Source organism: Bos indicus, chromosome 19 (assembly GCF_029378745.1).
Source record: "Bos indicus isolate NIAB-ARS_2022 breed Sahiwal x Tharparkar chromosome 19, NIAB-ARS_B.indTharparkar_mat_pri_1.0, whole genome shotgun sequence".
Classification (NCBI taxonomy): domain Eukaryota; kingdom Metazoa; phylum Chordata; class Mammalia; order Artiodactyla; family Bovidae; genus Bos; species Bos indicus.
The window spans coordinates 41,635,604-41,658,746 of record NC_091778.1 but is presented as its reverse complement, the minus strand read 5'-3'; the positions used below and the strand labels follow the sequence as shown (position 1 = coordinate 41,658,746).

At 45.4% G+C, this 23,143-nt stretch overlaps 1 protein-coding gene across 2 annotated transcripts; it reads right to left on the bottom strand.

Annotated features, from left to right (window-relative positions):
• Positions 1-1,941: 1,941 nt before the first annotated feature.
• On the bottom strand, positions 1,942-14,009 carry MSL1 (MSL complex subunit 1). 2 transcript variants are annotated; one of them, XM_019981580.2, is made up of 9 exons: positions 12,900-14,009; positions 10,196-10,419; positions 8,790-9,172; positions 6,836-6,883; positions 6,319-6,383; positions 5,617-5,684; positions 5,106-5,230; positions 4,868-4,940; positions 1,942-4,475 (listed from the first exon to the last, which is right to left on the bottom strand). In XM_019981580.2, the coding sequence occupies exons 1-9, from the start codon at positions 13,665-13,667 to the stop codon at positions 4,385-4,387; spliced, it is 1,845 nt and encodes a 614-aa protein (XP_019837139.2). In that variant the 5' UTR covers positions 13,668-14,009; the 3' UTR covers positions 1,942-4,384. The 2 variants fall into 2 exon arrangements, with proteins under 2 accessions (XP_019837139.2, XP_070629520.1); XM_070773419.1 differs by lacking the exon at positions 6,836-6,883.
• Positions 14,010-23,143: the final 9,134 nt, after the last annotated feature.

Below are 23,143 nucleotides of genomic sequence, written 5' to 3'. Positions count from 1 at the left end.
CACTGGAAAAACCATAGCCTTGACTAGACGAACCTTTGTTGGCAAAGTAATGTCTCTGCTTTTGAATATGCTATCTAGGTTGGTCATAACTTTCCTTCCAAGGAGTAAGTGTCTTTTAATTTCATGGCTGCAGTCACCATCTGCAGTGATTTTGGAGCCCAGAAAAATAAAGTCTGACACTGTTTCCACTGTTTCCCCATCTATTTCCCATGAACTTCCTGATGTTCAAGCTGGTTTTAGAAAAGGCAGAGGAACCAGAGATCAAATTGCCAACATCGGCTGGATCATGGAAAAAGCAAGAGAGTTCCAGAAAAACATCTATTTCTGCTTTATTGACTATGCCAAAGCCTTTGACTTTGGCACTTTTGACTTTGATTGTGGATCACAATAAACTGTGGAAAATTCTGAAAGAGATGGGAATACAGACTACCTGATCTGCCTCTTGAGAAATTTGTATGCAGGTCAGGAAGCAACAGTTAGAACTGGACATGGAACAACAGACTTGAGGAGTACATCAAGGCTGTATGTTGTCACCCTGTTTATTTAACTTATATGCAGAATACATCATGAAAAACGCTGGACTGGAAGAAACACAAGCTGGAATCAAGATTGCGGGGAGAAATATCAATAACCTCAGATATGCAGATGACATCACCCTTATGGCAGAAAGTGAAGAGCAACTAAAAAGCCTCTTGATGAAAGTGAAAGTGGAGAGTGAAAAAGTTGGCTTAAAGCTCAACATTCAGAAAACGAAGATCATGGCATCCTGTCCCACCACTTCATGGGAAATAGAGGGGGAAACAGTGGAAACAGTGTCAGACTTTATTTTTCTGGGCTCCAAAATCACTGCAGATGGTGACTGCAGCCATGAAATTAAGATGCTTACTCCTTGGAAGGAAAGTTATGACCAACCTAGATAGCATATTCAAAAGCAGAGACATTACTTTGCCGACAAAGGTTCGTCTAGTCAAGGCTATGGTTTTTCCAGTGGTCATGTATGGATGTGAGAGTTGAACTGTGAAGAAGGCTGAGCGCCGAAGAATTGATGCTTTTGAACTGTGGTGTTGGATAAGACTCTTGAGAGTCCCTTGGACTGCAACGAGATCTAACCAGTCCATTCTGAAGGAGATCAGCCCTGGGATTTCTTTAGAAGGACTGATGCTGAAGCTGAAACTCCAGTACTTTGGCCACCTCATGCAAAGAGTTGACTCACTGGAAAAGACTCTGATGCTGGGAGGGATTGGGGGCAAGAGGAGAAGGGGACGACAGAGGATGAGATGGCTGGATGGCATCACTGACGATGGACGTGAGTCTGAGTGAACTCCGGGAGTTGGTGATGGGCAGGGAGGCCTGGCGTGCTGCGATTCATGGGGTCGCAAAGAGTCGGACACCACTGAGCAACTGATCTGATCTGATCTGATGAGGAAAGGAGGAATTGATTTTTTTTTTTTTTTTGGTCACCCTGGAAAGCAAAGCAAGAACCAGTGGGCTCAAGTTACAAGAAGTTAGATTTTGTCAACAAGAAGAATTCTCTAACATTTAGGAAAAACTGGACAGGAGAAAATGAAAGTGTTAGAGAAGAAGCTGGATTTCATTTGTCTGGAATGTTGTCAGAGGGAAATCGTGTACTTGGGTCAGACTACATGACCTATAAGGTCCTTCCAACTGAGGTTTTATTAATTAGACACTAGGCACCAAGCATCCTATCATCTCTTATTTTTTTTAACTGCCCATTATCTGTAAGGAAGAACCCAGGACAAAGAGAGGTGGAACATACATTGTGTACATACACAAATGGAAGTTAGTATCTCATATAAAAGGGAAAATGGTGTTTTTCTATTTTGTGAAAGTGGATATCTTTTTCTAGTCCTTTAAAATATCCAAGCAAAATTGTTTAATGCTTCCCAATAAATCTAATAAATTGAAGCAGAAGTTCAAAAATTAACAGCCACAATAGTTTATTTACAGTTGAACTCTTTATAAGATATTTACAAGACAACCAATTTTACACATCAGAAATGGTATCAAAAGTATGAATTACAACACAGACAACAATATGAAATGGGCATAAAACAAAGCTGAAGTAGACAGACAAGCAATTTCTTTTTTTTAATTTATTAACACTAGCTTAAACTTTGTTAAAGAAAGAAACAAAGAACTATGTTTTAGGAGAACGGCAGGGCCTTCACTTGAAGATTGAATTTCACAGTGTTGTATCCCATGTAGGGAAAAAACAAGACTAATTTCCCCCCACACTCTGACACACTGTCTTTTTGCTCTTGGAACTTTGCTCATCTACTCTCCAACCTCCTCGAAAAAACTTCAACATATCCAAATCAAAGGAGAATTGATCTAGAAGAGGGGGCAATAAAATAGATACTAGGTAGAGGGAAAACCAAGAAAATTAGAATCCACGTAAGTCTGGGCAAATAGCACCTCATGGATTCCTCTTCATCTAACTTGAGTTCAGAATCTGGGAAGTCCCTTGGGTAGGAACAAACAAAGGTGAAATCTGCTAACCCATATCCAAAGGAATCCAACAAATGCTGAAAATTAAGAAACTGAGAGGAATCAAGGAATAAAATAAGGAGACACTGACTGGTCTTTTTTCTTCTTGGGCACATTTTAAAGGAACATAACATAGGTCAGAGTAGGAAAGCCAAACAGTTTGCCATATTAAAATGATGGAGAACAAAGAAAATCTGGCCTAGTTTTTCTAGAAATCTCCTTCCTCTCCTTAAGGTGTGAGATGAGAGCCCCTAGTGGAATAAGTCCTATTTCTCTCTACATTCTTGCTGCAAAGAAGTTCACAGCAGGTTCCCTTGTGGAGAGCCCACTCTCCTAAGCAGATGGAGTTACAAATGAAAACCCATAGCCACACACACACACAAAGGAGAAATAAGAGCAGCAAGATCATCCAAGAATACTACATGTGCTGCCCGAGTAATTCCTTTAAAAGTCAAACTCAGGGAGCACAGACCAACATCTCACAAAAAGCTTTAGCAGTGGGAGGCCCCTGAGGAACTTTTTTCTTCCCTTCCCACAATGGTATCCCATTCTCTCATGCTCCACTGTCGGGCCGGCCACACACCCTACATACCTTGGCTTCTCCTCTAAAAGTGCTAATAATCTGGGGACATATTCTCTTCAAGGATAAAAGCCCCTACCTTCTAGGAGATTAGACCCCTATTTGTTTTCATACAATAGTCCTGAAGACTAAAGAAAGGCAATTCCTATATATTTAAGACCAGAGGTCTTGGCTCTATTTTCCTTCCAGATAGTTACAGGGATCTTACACTGAGACCAAAGTGGCCTGGAGTGCTGTCCTGAAATTTTTTAACAAAATGGGGGAGGTGAGGGTTGGGAGGGGGGAACCAAGATGGTACACATACAAATCTATTATTACAAAATGAACTGGAGAAGCTCATTAGGTACATCTGTTTGTTTCAAAATGTAGACATTTGCCAGCCAGAGGAAGCACATATTTCCACATACATCCCCACCCTCCCTAAATCTCTAACCCACCACCAAGAGCTCAGCTAAAAGGATAAAACCCAACTAAGGAATACTCAAGAGGTGATGTGACACAAAGACATCTGTACAGGATCTGGCATGCCATTCCCAAACACCAACTGCTTTTGTTTAGAGCCATAACTGGCCCCAGACTAACCATCCTCTTTCTCTCTTCAGAAGATTTTATTCTTGAGGGGTGGGGAAAGAAATTCAGTTACCCATTAACTTAAGAAAATAATCACAGCCAAACATCCCTTCCCACATGGCTGTATCACAAAACAGTTTTAAGACAACTGTGTTTTCAGATATTTATCAACCAACTCTCCATTATCTTTTCTACCCTGTGAAGATGACTTGCTTCATCATGTCACTTGTTATTCCTCATCTGGTCCTTAAGCTCCTGGTGAAATTTTGTTTTGTTTTAGGGTAAAAACCACTATACCCATACTATAAGGAAGGGTATACGGGGCGAGAAGAGTGCCATGCAGGCACAACTCTAAAGGCAGGGGTTGCTTCATCTTCCACAAGTCTAATGAAGAGAGCCCTTTTACCCCTTTAACATAGGCAAATGTAAAGAAGCAGACCCCTGAAGCTTCCAAGTCTGCCATCCTATAGATTTAAGTTGAGAACTCATTTCCCCAAAAAGGGAAAAGAAATCCCAATCACCCTCCACAATTCACAATTAGCCCAATGAAAGAGTTTTTGTGAAATCAGAGTGATGAAAACAAAACCAAGATCAGGGGAGTATGGAAGGGCATTTTCAGCAAATGGTAACATACATAAGGACATAGGTCACATATACAGGTCTCTGCCACTCCCTGGGAATGGCATGCTACAACTATCTGAAGACAGAAGGTTCTTGCCAGCACAGCTATTTCCTACACGTCCGATGAGGTGTTTGCTTCTTCTGGATCTCCAACCTGCATCGGCTACGCTCATCCAACCAGGGCAGCTCAAAATTCCTGGCAAAAAAAGAATAAGGAAATCAACCTGCAAGACTAGAAGAAATTCGGTATGGACATGAGACTGTCAAAGAGATGGTATATCCTTCACCATTCCTAGCCCTGACTCCCAAGTCCCAAGTTTGGAGTGTCTTTCTTGCCTCAAAGTCAGAGCAACGGTGTGCTATTAAAGTGATTGAATAATCTATTTCTAAATCAAAAAGCAATCCTCCTAATTGCTGGCTTGGGAATCTTCTCATTGCAAAAGCTAGTGGCCCAGGCAGCCTCACTTGTCAAAGAACCATGGCTATCCCTAAGCCAACTATTCCAGCTTATACTGAAGCTTTCATGAAGACTGAAAGCGAAGTGAAGTGCAAGCCACCTGAGAAGAGCGAAAAAAACTTTATACTTACTGTGGAGTTAGTTTTGGTAACGGTCGTCCGAATGCTACAACAGGCAAGAAGGGGGTAATCATCAAACTTTCAACTATGGAAGAAAGCCAGATGGGACCTTGTTAGTGACATAGATGGAAGATATCTAGCAACTATACCTCTTCCAAAATACCACATTCATTCAGAGCAAGCTGTATCCTGGGCCTTGTACCCTTTTTCTTCTCCGAGAAACTTACTCTCTTAGATAAACAAAACTTACCATCATCTGGCTCAGGGAAAAATGAGGTAACCTCGGGCTCAGATTCCTGAATTCCTTTCTTTTTATACATTCTGAGCTGCAGTCGCTGTAAAATTCTTTGTTCCCTGATCCTCTGAATATCCCATCTGGGAAAAACAAACCAGACAAAGAAAACAAACAAACCCAATATTACTGAAAACCTGCTCTATAAAGGCAACTCATATAATCCAGATGCTAGGGAGATCCTGGCTGAGACTTCTAGATGAGGGGATGGGGGGGCGGGGAAGTAGGGGGTAAAGAAAACTGTCTGCTTGATTAGGGAAGAGCTGTTTAGGTCTAGCAGTCTGGATCATGTGTTAGTGTTCCCCACAAGAAAAAGAGGCCAAACATCTTTAACAATAACCACTTCAAAACTGTGTTAGGAAGTCAGTAATTTAAAAGTATTAAGAGCTCCTGGGCTCCCCTCAGCAGGGATGAGATGTCACAGTCCTATAGGCTCAACTGTTCCCACAGTGAACATCTCTAGCCTCACCTTTTCCTTCTCTTCTCATCCAGCTCCAGTTTTGCATGCCTCTTTGAAAACACACTGTCATCCAGGTTCTGTGTAAAGAATAGCAGCTGATAAGTTATTTATCACCATGTGACATGTATTCTCATTTCCAGCTTCCAGGAATAAAAACTCTTTCACCTAAGTCTGTGAGTTCTATGGGTATCATGGGAAACTCCTGGTAACAAAAATCAACGAAACACATACTCCTATCCCCACTCCTACCCTTGTAGAATCTCCGTATTTCAAAATCATTTCTATAACTTTCCAAAGTGAAAGTCACATAAAACTGAAACAACCCTTCAGACTGCCACAAACCCTCCCTACCGCTATACTTTATAAGGGTATGAGTTTAAAGTAAGTATCAAGCTTTCAAAAGGCAAATGAGCTTGGAATATACAATTCTGTTTCTGAGGGGTACATGCCTAACTTTTCTACTTAGCATGAAACCTAGCTCTGTTTTGAATATTCACTAGCTACTTATTTTTTAATAAATCACTTAGCCATTTTAGATCTCAGTTTTTTCATCTATACAACAAAGGAGTTGGACTTGATAATCTCTCAAGTTACCTTCTGGCTTCAGAATTCTATTTAACCCATCCATACAGTTATGATGACATATTCAAGTTATACCCCCATTTCTAGCTATCTCTCACTCCCTCCTACTGACAGGTCTTGGGTACCTACCTCCAAAAGGTCTGAAGGATTTGGGTCCCTTAGAGGCTCTACTGAGTGGTCCCTCCAAGAAGGAACTGGAAAGAAAAAAAAAAAGAAAAAGAAAGGGAGGAGGGGTGGAACCACCCTTAAATCCAAGGTCACACAACCTACTATTCACTAGGACAAGAAGTCTTTCCCCAGATAAGACAAAGTTACCAAGTGATAGGAATCCATTCTATGGCCTCACCTGAAGCCATATTCAGTGTCCTCGCTATGGTATTGAAAGAACCTAAAATGCCATTGCAGTCTGCCAAACACAGGATCACAAAAAACCCTAAACCAATACCTGACAATTCATATAATGGATGCTATTGCAGTTCCTGAAAAACAACTGAAATTTGTAGTCATTTTGAAGTCTACAGTGTAATCACATACCAAAGAATCTCACTCTCCCCCATCCAACTGATGGGGGATACAACTCCCAACCATCCACCATCCCACCAGCCCCCACCCCAGGCCCAGTCAATATAATTCCTATTCTACTCACCAGCCAAGACTGAAGTTTCTCCTGCAACACTTGATGGCATCAGACACCCTAAATAATGCAGGAAAGAAGAATCATCTCAGTGTAAAAAGAAAAAAAGCCCATACCCAAAATGGAGGAAAGGATCATCACTGATGCTCTCACTAGGAAGCCATTTTGTTTTTTTTGAGTTGCTCTTTTGAGAATTTCTCTCGGGGGAGGGGAAGAGGGAACAACAGACAAAAGAAAAGAAAATAAGCCCACCACTTTTTTTTTTTTTACACTGAGACGACTTCTTTTCTTCATTATTTAGGGTGGTTTCCCTGCAACAGTTGATGGCCAAGGATATCAAACCTTAAACTCAGAACATGGCAGGTGAGTAAAAGTTGACCCTATTTTTCAAATAAAAGATCAGTGTTCTCAAAACTTACACATGTAGTCTTCTTAAACAGCTCCCTCCTCCCTCCAAACAAACTACCTTGCTGGTCCAGCCTGAACAACATGCACAAAGACTTTGGCTTCCTTAGAACAAGCCATTGAGACTTCCTCTTGAAATAGGGGCATCCAGAATAAGGATTCACACATTTATTCACAACTCAGGCTCCTCAAAGGACTGGGATCCCCCCAATCAGACTCTGTCTGTACTGCTAGACCCACAATATCAGAGGTGTTTGGAATTTTCTGTACTACGGCAGAAAGGGTTTTCAAAAACAGCCAGTCACACAGAACAGCTCCGGACCAAGCCATTTCTCAATCCCGGATGGGAAATTGCTTCACGGTTTCTCTTGTTACACAGCATTGCCATGGCAGCAAGAAGGTTAACCATTAAGGATGAACCTGTTCAACTGACTGAACCAACAAAAACCTGAACCTAGATCAGGGTCCTGGTCTATCTATGTACTCAAATGTAAGGCCTAATGAATTTTAGATAATGAAGAAGAGTAATCTATCTTCCCCACTTGATTTTGTCACCAGAACAGCCAAACAAAAGCCTGGAGAATGCTCTTGTCTTATTGGAATGGATTCCCATACCCAGCCCTACGAGGGCAAGACACATCAGTAGAAACTCAGGACTGTGACTCTATCCAAGAAGGCTTCCCCACCATCACCCCGGAGCACCCACAGTGACTGTCATAGACTAACATTACACGATTGAAGGCACATTCCAGTTACTGGTTGATGTAGGAGATAGGGAAGCATCTCTGTATGGAAGCCATGAAGAACAAAAAGGGAATGAAGACCAAGGTCCCATACCCCACACCCATCCCAAGCAGCTCAGATATCCCAAGATAGTCCTTATTGTTTGAAAAATAGTTTGTAGACCATTTTATTTAAATATATGAACAACCAATGGGCTACTGCAATCCAAGTAAACTCTTCACATTTAGAACCTTTGTGAAGTATAGTGAGATATAGTAAGACTGTTGGTCTTTGGCAGATTCCTCCTGCCCCCCAGACCGGGACACAGAGATACAGATAAATGTTTATATAGTTAAAGAGCGGAGGCCCAGGTGAAATTCCCCACCCCAAGCTGGCTCCCCAGCCCAAAAATTACCATTGGCCCCTGAGAACACCCAAAGACCACCCTCCCAGGTTTCACACAGTATCAATTGCAGGAACAGTCGTGCATGGCAAAGTATAAGTTCTATGCATTTCACAGCACAGAAAACCCTTCTTTCAGAGGGCATGCAAGTTGCCGGAGATTACACCCCCAAGTCTGGTGCTCTTGTGATGAGCAACTTACTGGCAAACACATCTCCCAGTGTTGTAAGCAGGCAAATACATTGAGCACATTTTGCTGTAATTCCATCTATTTGCAATGCCTGCACAGTGTCTGTCTCTGGCTGTTAACTTACTCATTCTTGACAGAACTCTGCTTTATTGATTGCACTTTTTTAAAAATGCCAAAGGCATTTTCACACTTGTTAGCTTGACCGCCACCACTAGGGTATAAGAGCAAGTGTTCTCTATGCCTTACTTGCTACAGTCTCCTCCTTCTTTGGAGAGGATTCCCGTAATGGTAACGGTGATGGGGGAGGCTGGTGCCAACGACACAAATACATTTCTGTGGTGGAAAGGTACGGCAAATCTTCTATCTCACTTGAGAAGGCTTTCTCCTTGGGATGGATGCTGGGTCCCTTCTGGGGAGTTGAGAGTCTTGGCGGGGTGTCCACTGAAGACCGGGGCTTTTCTGGAGTTTCTTGGCTCCTCAATTCACGTTTACAAACAGTTTCAGATAAGGAACCACAGGGTTCCTCTTTAACAGGAGAGTGCTTAGGAGTTTTTGTTTTGACTTTTGAAAATTCAGGAGCCAGCTTTTTAACAGGAATCTTTCTTTCTGTACTTCCAAATGGGGATTTCCTATTAGATAGGGAAGAAAACATTATAGAATTTTATTGACTCTTGAATAAAATCTGATTTGATTACATTTTCGGGCAAGAGAACTAGCTTGCTCCAAAATGACCAGTATTCAAGTATCTAAATATCTGGGTTCACTTGGCTGTCATGAGCAGGAACAGCCTCATGCTTAACAGTATGTATAATAAGCCTTTAGTAAACGTTTGTTGAACAAGTGAGTTTCCATGCTTAAGCACCTCTACTACTATTCTATTTACTACTAAATCTAAAAAGGTTCCTATTTTATTCCAGATCCTTTAGCTAACATCAGATGCCTCTACTCTGTGGTCTATTTCACTCCTGTCAACCAGATGCCAGTCTTATCCCACCCCCCTATTCCTATACCATGTTAATTACAACCATTTTTTCTTGCTATCTTCTGATTCTCTTTCTCCCACCAGTCTACACACACACACACACACACACGCACACTTCAAGAATGTCATCTCCTTTCCTTTTTTACCAACCTAAGTTCTATACTTTTTCAAGATCCATTTCCTCCTTAAACTTTCACTATTCTAACGCACAATAATTAATCTCTTAATAGTCTGTATCACTGTTGTCCATCTGCATATTGAATTCTGAGTTTTCAAAATGTATACTATCCTTATAGCTAGACTAATCTCTTCGAGTCCAAGGACAGTTAGAGCTTACATTTTTAACATCTACCAGTGTCTAACGCAATGAAGTAATTTAATACTTCCTAACTTGAAGTGAAGGGCTATAGTTTTAAGAAATTCAGCTGTCACATTTGCCGCCCATTCTCTTTATGATGTATACTGCATTCTGTAATTATTACTGTGGCCAAAATGTTCCTAACAGACTTTTATAGCCCACACAAGGATGTTTCAGTTTCTCAGTGCAGAAGACCTTGTGATTCAAGATACAGTTGTATTAAAACTAATTCATAAGTCCTCATCCCTTACTCTCAGTCACTGCAAACAAGTGACCTCAAGTCCAGACAGTGTAACAAAGTTATCAGCACACCTTTTGTGTCCCTTTCCACTCCGCCCACAGGAGAAAGGCTTGGGAGGCAGAGTCTGGGGTGTCTCAGAAAGCTCCGGCTGGCACTCCAGTTTAATTTTCTCCGATAGCTCCGTTTCCTCTCTTTCTTCAGTTTCATAGCCCTGAAACAGCTTGTGCCTTTCTTTCTCGTTATCCTTCTTTACCAGCTGCATCCGCCTTTCCATACGTTCAATCCGAGCAAGGAGCTAAAAAAGAGAGTGGCAAAATGCAGACTTAAAAAACAGAAAAATTAAACACAGGTACTTATCCCCATTCTGGAATCAGTCTGGTCTTCTGCCTCTTTCCATGAACCACAACAATTCAACTTATTTTTAACAGGCAGACATAATCTGAATAGATTTTCTTAATCACAATAGAGAAGACAAGGTGCACTGGTTAATTGGCGCTAATGTAGTTGGGGAAGGACATGGGGAATCTGTAGTTCATTCTTCTGAAAAAAATCCTCTTCACCGGGAGAGGCCACAACATGCCTTTTAAATGGCATGGTCTCTGCTACTGCTAACATGTGGCTCCAAGTCAGTTTGGGAGTTTCCAGAATTAACCTTAATGTTCTTTTAGGAGGCCCTGAAGTTCTCCAAACACTATCCTCTCTACTTCCACTCAAAAATGCTACACACAAGGGCAAAGTGCAGACAGTACATTGAGACAGAATTAAAAGCTCACACAATCACAGTGCTGCTAGGGATTGCAATGTTATTTGAAAGGGGGTACGGTAGGGTGGGGAGGTGCCACCTAAAATGTGAACACTCAATTTGGAAAACTTATAAAAAGAACCAGTACCCATAAGTCCCATCAATCATCAAATACGCATATTGCTTTGCATTTGAGATAACAGAAAAACTTACACCTATTTATTTAAATATTGAAAAGTCTTTTGACTCTAATAATTAAAGGGAGGACCACATGATCAAACACAAAATGGAAGTCTATCATCATTGAAAATTTCACATTAAAATGTTCTGAGAAAAGATGCCAACTGTGCTACTTATACTCTATAACAAGAATTTTATTTGGGTTAGACAGTGATATTAATGTTGACTTCATTATATCCACTTAGCTGCACAGATCTCATGAGGCCAAATAACAACTGGAATAAGAGAAACAAGCTTAAGCAACACTAAGACTGCAATACACAACAGAGGCAGTGAATGCCAAGTTCAGACTGACACTCTATCCTTAACTCACCCCACTTTTCCTGCCTAGGAAAATCTGCAAAAGGGCCATTACCTCAGGAACTGAGCAGAAACCACAATCAGCAGAGAGCCCCCTGTCCGCCACACTCTCATTTCATCTCCTGTTTTGATTCACAGCTTTAACGTTACTTAAGCATGTTTGTTTGTGGATGACATTTCCTTGATTTCTTCTCCTTCACTGGTCGTCCTCTCCCGACTTCCCCCCCCCAAGTCAGGACATGATGTGTTGTAATTACAGTACCATCACACCCCTAGACTGCAGTACAGTAGCTGAGCAGTGCCACCTCCATATTGAGTAACTTCCACAAATCAACACCATGAAATATTTTAATGAGACCGGCCCCAGCTCCCATCCCACCTTGCAGAATGCATTCTCTAATAAAACAGTTGCTGCCTGAAGAGATTCATTTGGAAAGCAAACAAAATGAATAGCCCTCTGCTCCCTTGCTCAGCCCTTGGCGCACACAACGCCAGAGAGAGAGAGGGAGGGAGAGAGAGGAGAGACAGAGACTGCTGCAGCCTGAACACAACAATTGTAGAAACCATGTTTATTTTTAGGCAGCTGTAAGGTATGCTAGCACTATAATATCCCACCACCACAGCTTTCCTGATATCTGGAGTATGTTTTAACACATCAGGTGCCCTTAACTACTGCTACAAGGGTAATAAAATAAAATAAAACAAGCCCATATAGTCATGCTCCTCAGAAGTACAAAGAAATAATAAATGACTTCCCTACATCTTAAGATTCTAATATAGGGGGAAAAATTTTGGTCTACTTAATACATTTAATAAGCTTAATTTCCCCTGATGCCTTAAAACCCTTCCAGTTTCTAAACACCATGCTTATACAAGGGAGCTGGTCAGTAAGTCATGTTTTATAACTCAGATTCCTATTAAAACAAACAAAAAAACCCCTGAAATCAAAGGTGATGATTCTCCTAATATCATTTTAAAAAGCTAAAACAGGATTCCACTGTGAGTCACCCCAACCCCTCTGCCAATGAAAAGGTCTACTACTCTATCTAGATAAAGATGCTACAGCAGTGCTTAGAGCAACAGCTGCTATGGCCCTCTCCTCCAGAATGCATTTCTAACGCAAAGCTCTTTAACTCCTTCCATAAAGCAACCACATATGCATCCCACCTTTTCATTTTTCAACCCCTCACAAATCAGGTCTTTCCCACTCAACGTCTTTCCCACAAGTCTGGGGCTGTCATTTTAAATTAACCCTTTGGCACCTGAAACTTCCCCTCCCCCTCCTCCTGGGAGGTTGCCCTTTAACCCTTCCCTCAAACCCAACGTGTCTGTGAGCCTGGCTCCCAAGGACCCAGCAACTGAGAAGACTCCTTTGCTGGTGGCCGACCTCCTTACCCCTAACTCAGGGATACCTTAACCTCCTACAGCCCCCTTCCCCCGAGCATGCGCACAACTCGCTCCTCGTCCCGAACGCAGATTAACCCTTCCCGTACCGTGTCTCTCTCTGACTTCAGCTCCTCGATCTCCTTTTCCTTGGCTTGCAGCTGCTGCTGCTGCTGTTCGATGAGGTCCAATTGCAGCAGAAGGATCTGTTTGAGGCAGGCGGCCTGACTGGAAGCTCCAGAGCCGCCGCCACCTCCGAGAGGGCTCTTCCTCATACTCTTCCATCGGCCCTCGCTGGCCGCCAGGGTCCCGGCGGCGGCGGTGGGCGCGAGGGGTGGCGGCCCGGGCAGAGGTAGTGGTGGGGGTCCCGCCGGGTCCGAGGCGGTGGCAGCTGGGGGAGCCGCCCCACCCTTATCCCCAGCCCAGGGCGTAGGCTCTTTGGCCGCCGCCACGAGAGAGCCCGTCTGAATGGGCAGCACCGCCTGATACTTGGGTCGGGGACTGCAGCCGGCTCCGGCTGCCGCTGGCTCCCCCCCAATGCCAGCTTGTTTGGTGGCCGGGGGTGGACAGGGCAAGGGCACCGAGCCGCCCCAGCTCTCTTCCTGCTGCCCGGGGGCCGCCCCGGCCGGGAGTAACAAGCCCCGGCCCTTGCCGCCGCAGCCGGCCGGTGAGGGCGCGGGGCTCCCGCCCTGGGAGGAGGCCAGCGGGGGCCCCGGCTCCTTGAGCTTACGGTGCCGGGGGAGGAAGTGGGCTTCGGCCGCCCCAGGTTCGTCCTCGGGCCCGCCCAGCGCCGCAGCCCGCTCGTAGTCCAGTCGCTGCTCAGGGTTGCCGCCGGCAGGGGCCGCGGCCGCCTTGAACACTGCGGATCTCATGGTCATAGTGGTCCGGAGCAGCGTCGGGGACCGAGACGGAGGAGGGGGTGGGGAAGGGGTGAGGTGCGGGGGGTCGAGGACGGAGGAGGGGGAGGGGAGTTTGGCGGGCTCGCCTCAGCAGCGCGGCAGCAGGCCTCGGCTAGCGCGGCTCCTCCGGGGCCCGGGCGCCATCCCGCCGGCTTGCGGAGAAGTGGAGGCCGCGGCTGAGGCCCGCCGCCGGCCCATGGGGGCCTCGCCGCCGCCTCTGCTGCCGCCGCCGCCGCCTTCGCCTCAGAGGCAGAAGCTCGCACCCAGCCGCCCCCGAGCTCATCCCCGGAGCTCGCTTCGGCCCCCCCTGGCCCGGCCGGGCCCGCCTCGTCTCCCCACCCCACACCCCCCTTCCCCGCCCCGGCCCCCCGCCCCGGAGCTCGCCTCAGCCGCCCCGAGCCTCCATTTTCCCCCCCCTCCTCCTCAGGAGGGGGTGGGAGGGATGGGTCCGCCCAAAGCCCTCCTACTACGGGAGAGGGTCTGTCGCCTCACCCGGGGGTCTCCGGACTCGGGGTCCCCCTCCCCCACAGTCACCCCCGACGCCTCAGCGTTTCCCTTTAAAAAAACGGAGCCGCTCGGAGCCGCCACAGCCGCAGCCGCCGCCGACCGGAGGGCGCATGCGCCGGGAGAAAAGCAGGCGGGAGTGAACCGGGAGCGGAGAAGAGGGAGGCGGGCCGCGCTATTGTGAAAGGGGCCGCTGTCGCCTGGAGGAGGGCGGGCAGGGGGCCGCGGGGGCCCCGGGCGCGGGGGGCCGGCGAGGGGAGGCCGGGAATAAGGGGCGAGGACCGAGGAACCCGCGGAGCGGCGGGGTGAAGGTGGGCTGCCGGAGGAGGGGCGAGCCGGGGGAGGGTCCGGAGGAGGGAAGAAAGGGCGAGGGCGGCGACGGGCTGTAGGCGAATGCTGAGGCTCCGGGAGAGAGAGAAGCACGAGAGAGTGGAGTTGAGAGGAAGGAAGGGGGCTTTGGGAGGCAGATGCGCCCTCCGTGGAAGTGTATCGAGTGCTCCATGTACCCAGCCTGCGCTGAGCGAACCCTTTCCCGGGCACGTTGGCAACAGGCCTGGCCCTCACTGGAGGGGCCCCGCGGCCCCGCGCGCCGCCTGGACCAGAGTTAGGATGCAGGTTCCTGTTTGAGCTTGTGGGTGTTTCCTGGGCATAGAATTCTAACCCCTCTATCCCTGTGCTCCCCAGCAACCCCACACTTGTATGGGAGAGAATGCAGTTCTTTGTCTCTAAGGGACCCAGACCAGAAACGGAGGGGACCTCTGGTACCCCGAGGGAGGAAAATCCATGATGTCTGCTGCCTAGGGAGTTGTTGCCACCACCTCCCTAGAATGAAGTATTGCCAGCTACCAACAGTTCTTTCCCAACGGCCACCTCCCCAGACTTGTTAAGTCACTTCTAGCGTCTTCTGGGGGTGTTCATGAAGGACTGAGGCAAAGGAAGTCTCATAAAGGATCTTTACCTTTACCGACAATAGAAATACTTTAGGGTATTAACGTATACTGAGCACTTTGTCCTCTCTGTGTTCATTTTGTATGTCTGTCTAACCTTTCAGGCAGCTTTAGCCAACAAGTCCTTACAGAATTTCTCCTTGAAAACTTTTAAATAGTTTTTATTGATTTTTCTTTTCTGTTTAGGTGGGATTTTTTTTTTTTCCAGTCTATATGGACATGACTAACATTAGTTGGCCTCATGTGAAAACCTCTAATTGAAACTGTGTCTCTGCCCTGTGAGCTCAGAGCATGAAGCACTGCAAACTTTAAACAAATGGATGGGAATGTGCTAAAAAGCCAAGGGAGCCACAGCCCTCTTCTGCCAGACTGTATGGCCTCAGATCTGCAAAGGGAGTATTTGGAGTTAGGGATACCAGTGAAGTGGGGGCCATGTGTGGCAGGAGGCATATAGAATACGGTGATCTTTTTCAGTGTCAAGACCTTCAATACCATCTCTACACTGCTCACATGCTCACTCATGTCCGACTCTGCGACCCCAAGGACTATAACCTGCTAGGCTCCTCTGTCCAATTTTCAGGCAAAAATACTGGAGTGGGTTGCCATTTCCTACTTCAGGGCATCTTCCCGACCCAGGGATCAAACCCAAGTCTCTATACTGGCAACTCCTAAATTTAGATCTTCTTCCTAGGCTCATTCCCTCACTCCAAAATGATATATTCAGATGCCTAGGAAACATATCCACTTGAACTTGTAATAGGCATTTCAAATTTGTGTCTAAAATCACACTCCTGAATTTGCCTCATCTAAATCCTGCTTCTATAGCCTTCCTCTCTCTCTCACTTCACATCCAGTCAGTCTTCAATACCATTGCCCTTCAATGTGTATATCCAGAAACATACACCTTTGCAACATTTCCACAACTTCCACCTTGAGCCATAATCTGAGCCATAATCGTATCTCACCTTTTTTTTTATTGCACTAACATTGTAATTAGCCCCTCAGTTTCAACCTTTGCCTTCCCCCACTGAGGTCTGTTCTCAACACAGCAGCCACAGTGAACCTGATATGAGAACATGTTCTTTCTCATGACTTCCCATCTTACTTGGAGTAAAAACAAAATTATCCTTTTGGTTTTTAGAATCTGGTGACTCCTACTACTCTCCCCCTTACTCAGTCCCTTCCTGCCACACTCACCTCTTTGCTGTCCACACACACCCAGCATGGGTCTGCTCACTTGCTATTCTCTCCACCTGTGTCACTGTTTCTTCAGATATTCACATACCTTCCTATTCATTGCTTCTGTGTTTTAGTAAATGTCTTTTCATCAAGCCTTCTTTTCTGGCTATCTTATGTAAACCCACAACCTCTTCTAAATTCCTTCCCGGGCCTTTCCTGCTTTAGTTTTTTCATAAACTTATTACTATCTGAAGTGAAGTGAAATGAAGTCGCTCAGTCGTGTCCGACCCTTTGCAACCCTGTGGACTGTAGCCCACCAGGCTCCTCTGTCCATGGGATTCTCCAGGCAAGAATACTGGAGTGGGTTGCCATTTCCTTCTCCAGGGGATCTTCCTGACCCAGGGATCAAACCCAGGTCTCCCACATTGCAGGCAGATGCTTTAACCTTTGAGCCACCAGGGAAGCCCCTAATAGATAATGTTAGATATTACTATCTAATATGTAATTTATTGTGTTTATTGTCCTCTTCCACTAGAATGTGAGCTTTATGTTTTTTTTCTCTGCTGTCTCCTTAGCCCGTAGAAATATATCTGGCCTAAAGTAGGCAGTTAATAAATATTCACTGAGTAAATGAAGTGTTTAGATATTTAAGAGAAAGCCTCTACCCTTGACCTTTAGCTTGGTTGAGAGTGACAGCCTTATTAATAGGGTGTAAATAGTGAAACCTAGGGAAGAAAAAAGTTGTCTAGAAGCACAGAGAAGATAGAACATACTATCTGGAGGGAACTGAGGAAGTGACAACTGAAGTGGGTCTTAAAGGCTGAGGCCATAGGAGGACATTGCAGAGTTGAGAACATTACAGATACCTGGGATAAAAGGATGTATTGGAGGAAATGGAGAAGTCAACTGGACTTTAGCTTGGATAGTGGGGAATATAGGCGATAAAACAGGCGAGGTATATTGAGACCAGATTATTGAGGTCTGAAGGCCCAGTTAAGAAATAGATACAATCGACCCTCCACATGCACAGGTTCCACATCTACAGGTTCAACCAAGTGCAAGTTGAAAATATTCAGGAACAAAAATTCCAGAAAGTTCCAAGAAGCAAAACTTGAATTTGCTACAAGCCCAACAATGATTTACATATCATTTGCATTGTGTTAGGTATTGTAAGTAACTAGAGATGACTTAGAGGATATGCATAGGCTATATGCAAATATACACCATTTTATATAAGAGACTTGAGCATTCGAGGATTTTGGTATCCTGAGCAGGATTTTGGAACCAATCCCTCTCTGAGGGACTTGAGACAACTGATTTATCAGCCAAGGTGAAACACTGAAAGATTTCCAGCAAAGTGAGGAATAATCAGATTTGTGTTTTTGAAAGCTAATATATGTTTGTACTGAAGGCAGGAGACCAACTTGCAGGCTATTAGTTCAAGTGAGAGATGATAAATGGTTAATATAAGGCTTGAGAATCTAGTTTTCGCATTATTATTTTACAGAACTTTGTAATCAATTGGAGAAGGAAATGGCAACCCACTCCAGTACTCTTGCTTGGAAAATCCCGTGGACGGAGGAGCCTGGTGGGCTACAGTCCATGGAGTCAGAAAGAGACAAGACTGCACGACTAAACTTTCACTTTCTTTGTAATCAGTAGAAACAGTGAGGAAGGCATGAGGGAGAAGGAGGACTTTGTGGTCGACTTCTAAGACCAGGATTTGTTCCATGAACAAATTCCCTGTTCTCTTCCTCACTAGACCAAATGTTAGTTGCTCAGTCACGTCCAACTCTTTGTGACCAATGGACTTCAGCCCACTAGGCTCCTCTGGCCATGGAATTCTCCAACAAACTCCCGTTATTAGTCAAAGCTATGCTTTTTGCCAGTAGTCGTGTACAGATGTGAGAGGTGGGCCATAAAGAAGGCTGAGCACCAAACAGTTGATGCTTTTGAACTGTGGTGCTGGAGAAGACTCTTGAGAGTTCCTTCAACAGCAAGAAGATCAAACCAGTCAATCCTAAAGGAAATCAACTTTGACTATTCACTGGAAGGACTGATGCTGAAGCTCCAATATGCTGGCCACCTGATTCAAAGAACTGACTCATTGGAAAAGACCCTGATGCTGGGAAAGATGGGGCAGGCAGGAGGATAAGGGGGTGACAGGATGAGATGGTTGGATGGTATCATTGACTCAATGGATGTGAGTTCAAGCAAACAGAGATAGTGAAGGACAGGGAAGCCTGGCGTGCTACAGTCCATAGGGTTGCAAAGAGTGACACAACTGAGTGAACAACAAGACCAAATCTGGACTGTCATCACCTGGGAACTTGTTCGAAATGCAAATTCTTGGGTCCCAATCTGCTGCTGCTGCTGCTAAGTCACTTCAGTCATGTCCAACTCTGTTCAACCCCATAGACGGCAGCCCACCAGGCTCCCCCGTCCCTGGGATTCTCCAGGCAAGAACACTGGAGTGGGTTGCCATTTCCTTCTCCAATGCATGAAAGTGAAAAGTGAAAGTGAAGTTGCTCAGTCGTGTCCAACTCAGCGACCCCATGGACTGCAGCCTACCAGGCTCCTCCATCCATGGGATTTTCTAAGCAAGAGTGCTGGAGTGGGGCACCATTGCCTTCTCCGTGGGTCCCACCCTAGACATAGTGAATCAGAAACTCTGGGTGGGATTAAGCAGTATGTGTTTTAACAAGTGCACCAGATGATTCTGATTCACCTTAAGTCTGAAAAACACTACATTGGCGTCTATATCAGGGCCTATTATTCGAGAACCAGATAGTAAATATTTTAGGCTTTGACAGCAGTGGAATTTCTTGCACTATTCAACTCTGCTGTTGCAGCACAAAAGACTGTAAATGAACAAATGGTGGCTGATGGTTAAGGTACCACTGGTATGGGGATTTAGAGGGAATGACAGGTTGCAGATTCACTGTTTGAAAGCAAAGGCTCTGGTGTGAATACCGCAACAGTGATCACATTCCTACCATGTTACAAAATTTTATTTATGGACACTGAAGTTCGAATTTCATACATTTTCATGTTATGTGAAATACTACTTTAGATTTTCAATATTCAAAAATACTTAGCTGAATTATTAGAGAAATGCAAATCAAATTATAATGGAGCACCACCTCAAACCAGTCAGAATGGCCATTATTTGAAAGTTTACAAATAGGACTTCCCTGGTGGTACAGTGGATGAGAAACCAGCTGCCAATGCAAGGGACTCAGGTTCGATCCCTGGTCCAGGAAAATTCCACATGCCTCAAAGCAACTGAGGGTGTGCACCACAAGAGAAGCCATTGCAAAAAGAAGCCCGAGCGTCTCAAGAAAGAGTAGCCCCCACTTGTCACAACTAGAGAAAGCCTGTACACAGCAATGAAGACCCGCTGCAAACAAAGATAAATAAATACGTCTACAAATAACAAATGCGCCCATGTAAATTTAATGCCAGGCTCCTCTCTCCATGTGGATTTTCCAGGAAAGAATACTCGAGTGGGTTGCCATGCCCTCCTCCAGGGGATCTTCCCAACCCAGGGATCAAACCCAGGTCTCCCACATTGCAGGCTGATTCTTTACTGTCTGAGCCACCAGCGAAACCAAAATTTAAGGCAGGGTGGCTTAATACTGTCACTTACTCAGAGATCACATACTTGCTATTTTGCAAATGTTGAAATGTACCTTTCTAAAATGATGATGATAGTACACAGCAATTGGTAGTGGTAGTTTTTTAATGTCCTTACTTGGCAAAATAAAAAGCTGGCAATCCTACATCAGTTCCCTACATTTTTTTTTTCCTGAAAACTTTACAGCACTGAAATCCAAAATCTAGGATTTCACTGCTTCAGACTAAGTAAACATGCTTTTCTCCCCCAAAAGGCTGGAATTTTGAATTTGATGTCTGATCTCCTTGATCTCAATTCATTGGATGAGGTGAATAAACTACCAGAAAACTGAAACTTGGGAAGAGAAGCTCTCTAAAAAGGAAGAGAATTTTTGCTTCGAAACCATTAGTTTTTTTTTTTAACTAATCGTATTTATTTATTTTGGCTGTACTGGGTCTTTAGTTGGAGAGAGTGGGGGCTATTCTAGTCACAGTGCACAGGTTCCTCATTATGAAAGCTTCTCTTGTTACTGCGCACAGGCTCTAGGGCTCCTGGGCTTCAGTAGTTGTGGCTCTCCGACTGTGGCAAGGCTCAACAGATGTGGCCCATCAGCTTAGTTCTGAGGCACGTGGGGTCTTCCCAGATCAGGGATGGATCCTGTGTCTTCTGCATTAGCATGCGGATTCTTTATCACTGAACCACCAGGGAAGCCCTATCATTAGGTTTTAAACTGTGATAATCCCTAAACTAGGACACATAAGGACATAAGATACCAAAGAGTAAAGACCAAGAGGGAGAGAGTAGACCTGCTGGCTTGAGGAGCCTGAGGTAAACCATAGGACCCATAAATCAAGTCCCTAAACACTTCTCTGCCTATTTCATCCCTAATGGGATAGTGACCATTTCCATTTGCCCTCTGGCTAAGTGTATGGATGGAGATAAAGCCAACACTTCAACCATTATTCTTAAGACTTTTGGAATGACGGAATCCCATTTCCATGACCTACATTCTTTGAATGGAAAGCCTACAGTGTGGAAAGAGCATGTAGCAAACCCTTTTACCAGTCTGGGTCCTGGTTTCCCCAGACCAAAAAAAAAGAAATAGATCACCTTTAAGACTGCATGAAGTTGCCTTTCCCTACTAATAGTGGGGTAGAACTAAGTAGTAAAAAGAGACTTGCTTTGGCTTCTTCCCAGAAAGAGAAGATTCATCTCTGCAGCTTCCTGAGGCTCTCGGAAAGGTAAATAAAGACTGGGGCTGCGTAGCTGGCAGTAGCCCAGCTCCACAGGGCACCGAAATGAGACCACGGGTGGAGAGGCTACCTTTCCCTTCTGGAGGATTGGGGGATGGGGAACCAGCATGGAGCCACAGAAGTTTCCGGCTCTGAAGCTCGGCACCGGCCCAGAGCTCTTTCTGGCAAATACCCTGCCCTGCGTTCCAGGCTTCCGCGAGCAGGATGCTTGCGTGCCGCTCCCCTTCTCCCCTCCGCGGGGGCCTCTCCGCAGGACACACCCTCCACCCTCTCTGCTGCCTTTTTTTTTTTTTTTTCAAATAAAATCACAACTCAAATTCGGGCATATTTCTCCCTTTGCCAGCCCCGCCAAAACTTTCAGCGAGTCCCGCCCACTCCACGTGGACCTCCCTTCCCTTCCCAGAAACCTCTGCGAGGACCCCACCCCCAACACGTGACCAATTGTTACATTTCCTTCTTCGGCTCCTTTTTCGCTGGCAAAAGGACTTTTAACGACTGAACAAAAGTGCCCCCTTCAGGGTGAATGTGGAGCAGCAGCATGGGGAGGAGAGGAAAGCTGATTGAGGGCTGGAGTGCAAAAGGGGGCTGTTGCTGCCTCTACTTAAGATTATTTCAAACCCACGTAACTCCCTGGCTGATAGCTTTAAGGATCATACAACTAAAAGATGAGGCAAATTCAAGAGGAGGGATATCGTGAAAGGAAATTGTTTTGGAGGAGGAGTTGGGTAGAGTTTTAATCCCTAGCTGCAAACTTGACTACCTGTACTTGATTTCCCTAGAGTTCTTCACGATGTTGGCAGAGCTCTCGGAGATCCCCGAATACCAGCTGAGTTCTTTAATTATGTGCCGGATAACGGGAACGTGACCTCTCCTAGAGTGAGCCTTCAGTTTGTGGCCTCCTCCATCACCTCCCTTTCCCCAACAACACTGAAAACAGTTCTTCCTCTATGGGCTGTTTCCTCAAGCTGCAAATTATTTCCAGAATGCAGAATCCTCTCCCAGCGTTGAGAACATTTGCCCAGGATGGGTAGAGCCCTGGAAGATCATGTTGGAGGAAAGGGGAGGGCAGGACAGTAAAAATCAGTCCAGTGGTAAGGTTTGATGCAGAGCAAGGGGACTAACCAGGAAAAGCTAGCCAGTTCAGTCGCTCAGGCGTGTCCGACTCTTTGCAACTCCGTGGACTGCAGCATGCCAGGCTTCCCTGTCCAGCACCAACTCCCGGAGCTTGCTCATGTCCATCAAGTCGGTGATGCCATCCACCATCTCATCCTCTCTTGTCCCCTTCTCCTCCTGCTTTGTCTTTCCCAGCATCAAGGTCTTTTCCAATGAGTCAGTTCTTCACATCAGGTGGCCAAAGTACTGGAGCTTCAGCTTCAGCATCAGTCCCTCCAATGAATATTCAAGACTGATTTCCTTTAGGATTGACTGGTTTGATCTCCTTGCAGTCCAAGGGATTCTCAAGAGTCTTCTCCAGCACCACAGTTCAAAAGCATCAATTCTTCAAGTGAAGCTAAACAGAGGGAACCGTTTTCCTTGGGAAAAATTCTCACAAAGACTTTGTCCATTTTCTTCTCCACTCCTTTTCCCCAGGTAAGATGTGAGACTGAGGGTTTGGGTAGGAATTGGGGTAATGGAAGGTATGCGACTGAAGGCTGACTAGGAGAAAGGGTTGTACATTAAGCAGTGCTCAGAAAAGGAAGGGTAAATTTAAAATCAGAATAGTCGGGTGCCATTTGTCCCTCCAGAGTCATAGAGGTCATAGTAGATAACCCAAAGGCTAAAAGTCTCTTGGGACACAAACAGGGGGACTTCCATTGTAGCCAAGAGGTACACTACCCAGGGGCATACTAAAGAGAGATGTGTGGAAGGGAATGGGAGGAGTCCTAAGGCACTTATTTTCCAGCGAAACAGCTCCAAGGCAATGAAGCTAGAACGTAAAGGACACTTGCCCTTCTA

Bases quoted from the DNA above. Each gene is read 5' to 3' on its own strand.
- MSL1 (XM_019981580.2), bottom strand. From the start codon at position 13,667: ATGACCATGAGATCCGCAGTGTTCAAGGCGGCCGCGGCCCCTGCCGGC. The intron at 5,231-5,616 runs GTGAGGCTAGAG...TGTTTTTCCCAG, and splicing joins GATGAGAAGAGAAGGAAAAG to ATGGGATATTCAGAGGATCA. The intron at 4,941-5,105 runs GTAAGTTTTGTT...TTTCTTCCATAG, and splicing joins TTTCCCTGAGCCAGATGATG to TTGAAAGTTTGATGATTACC.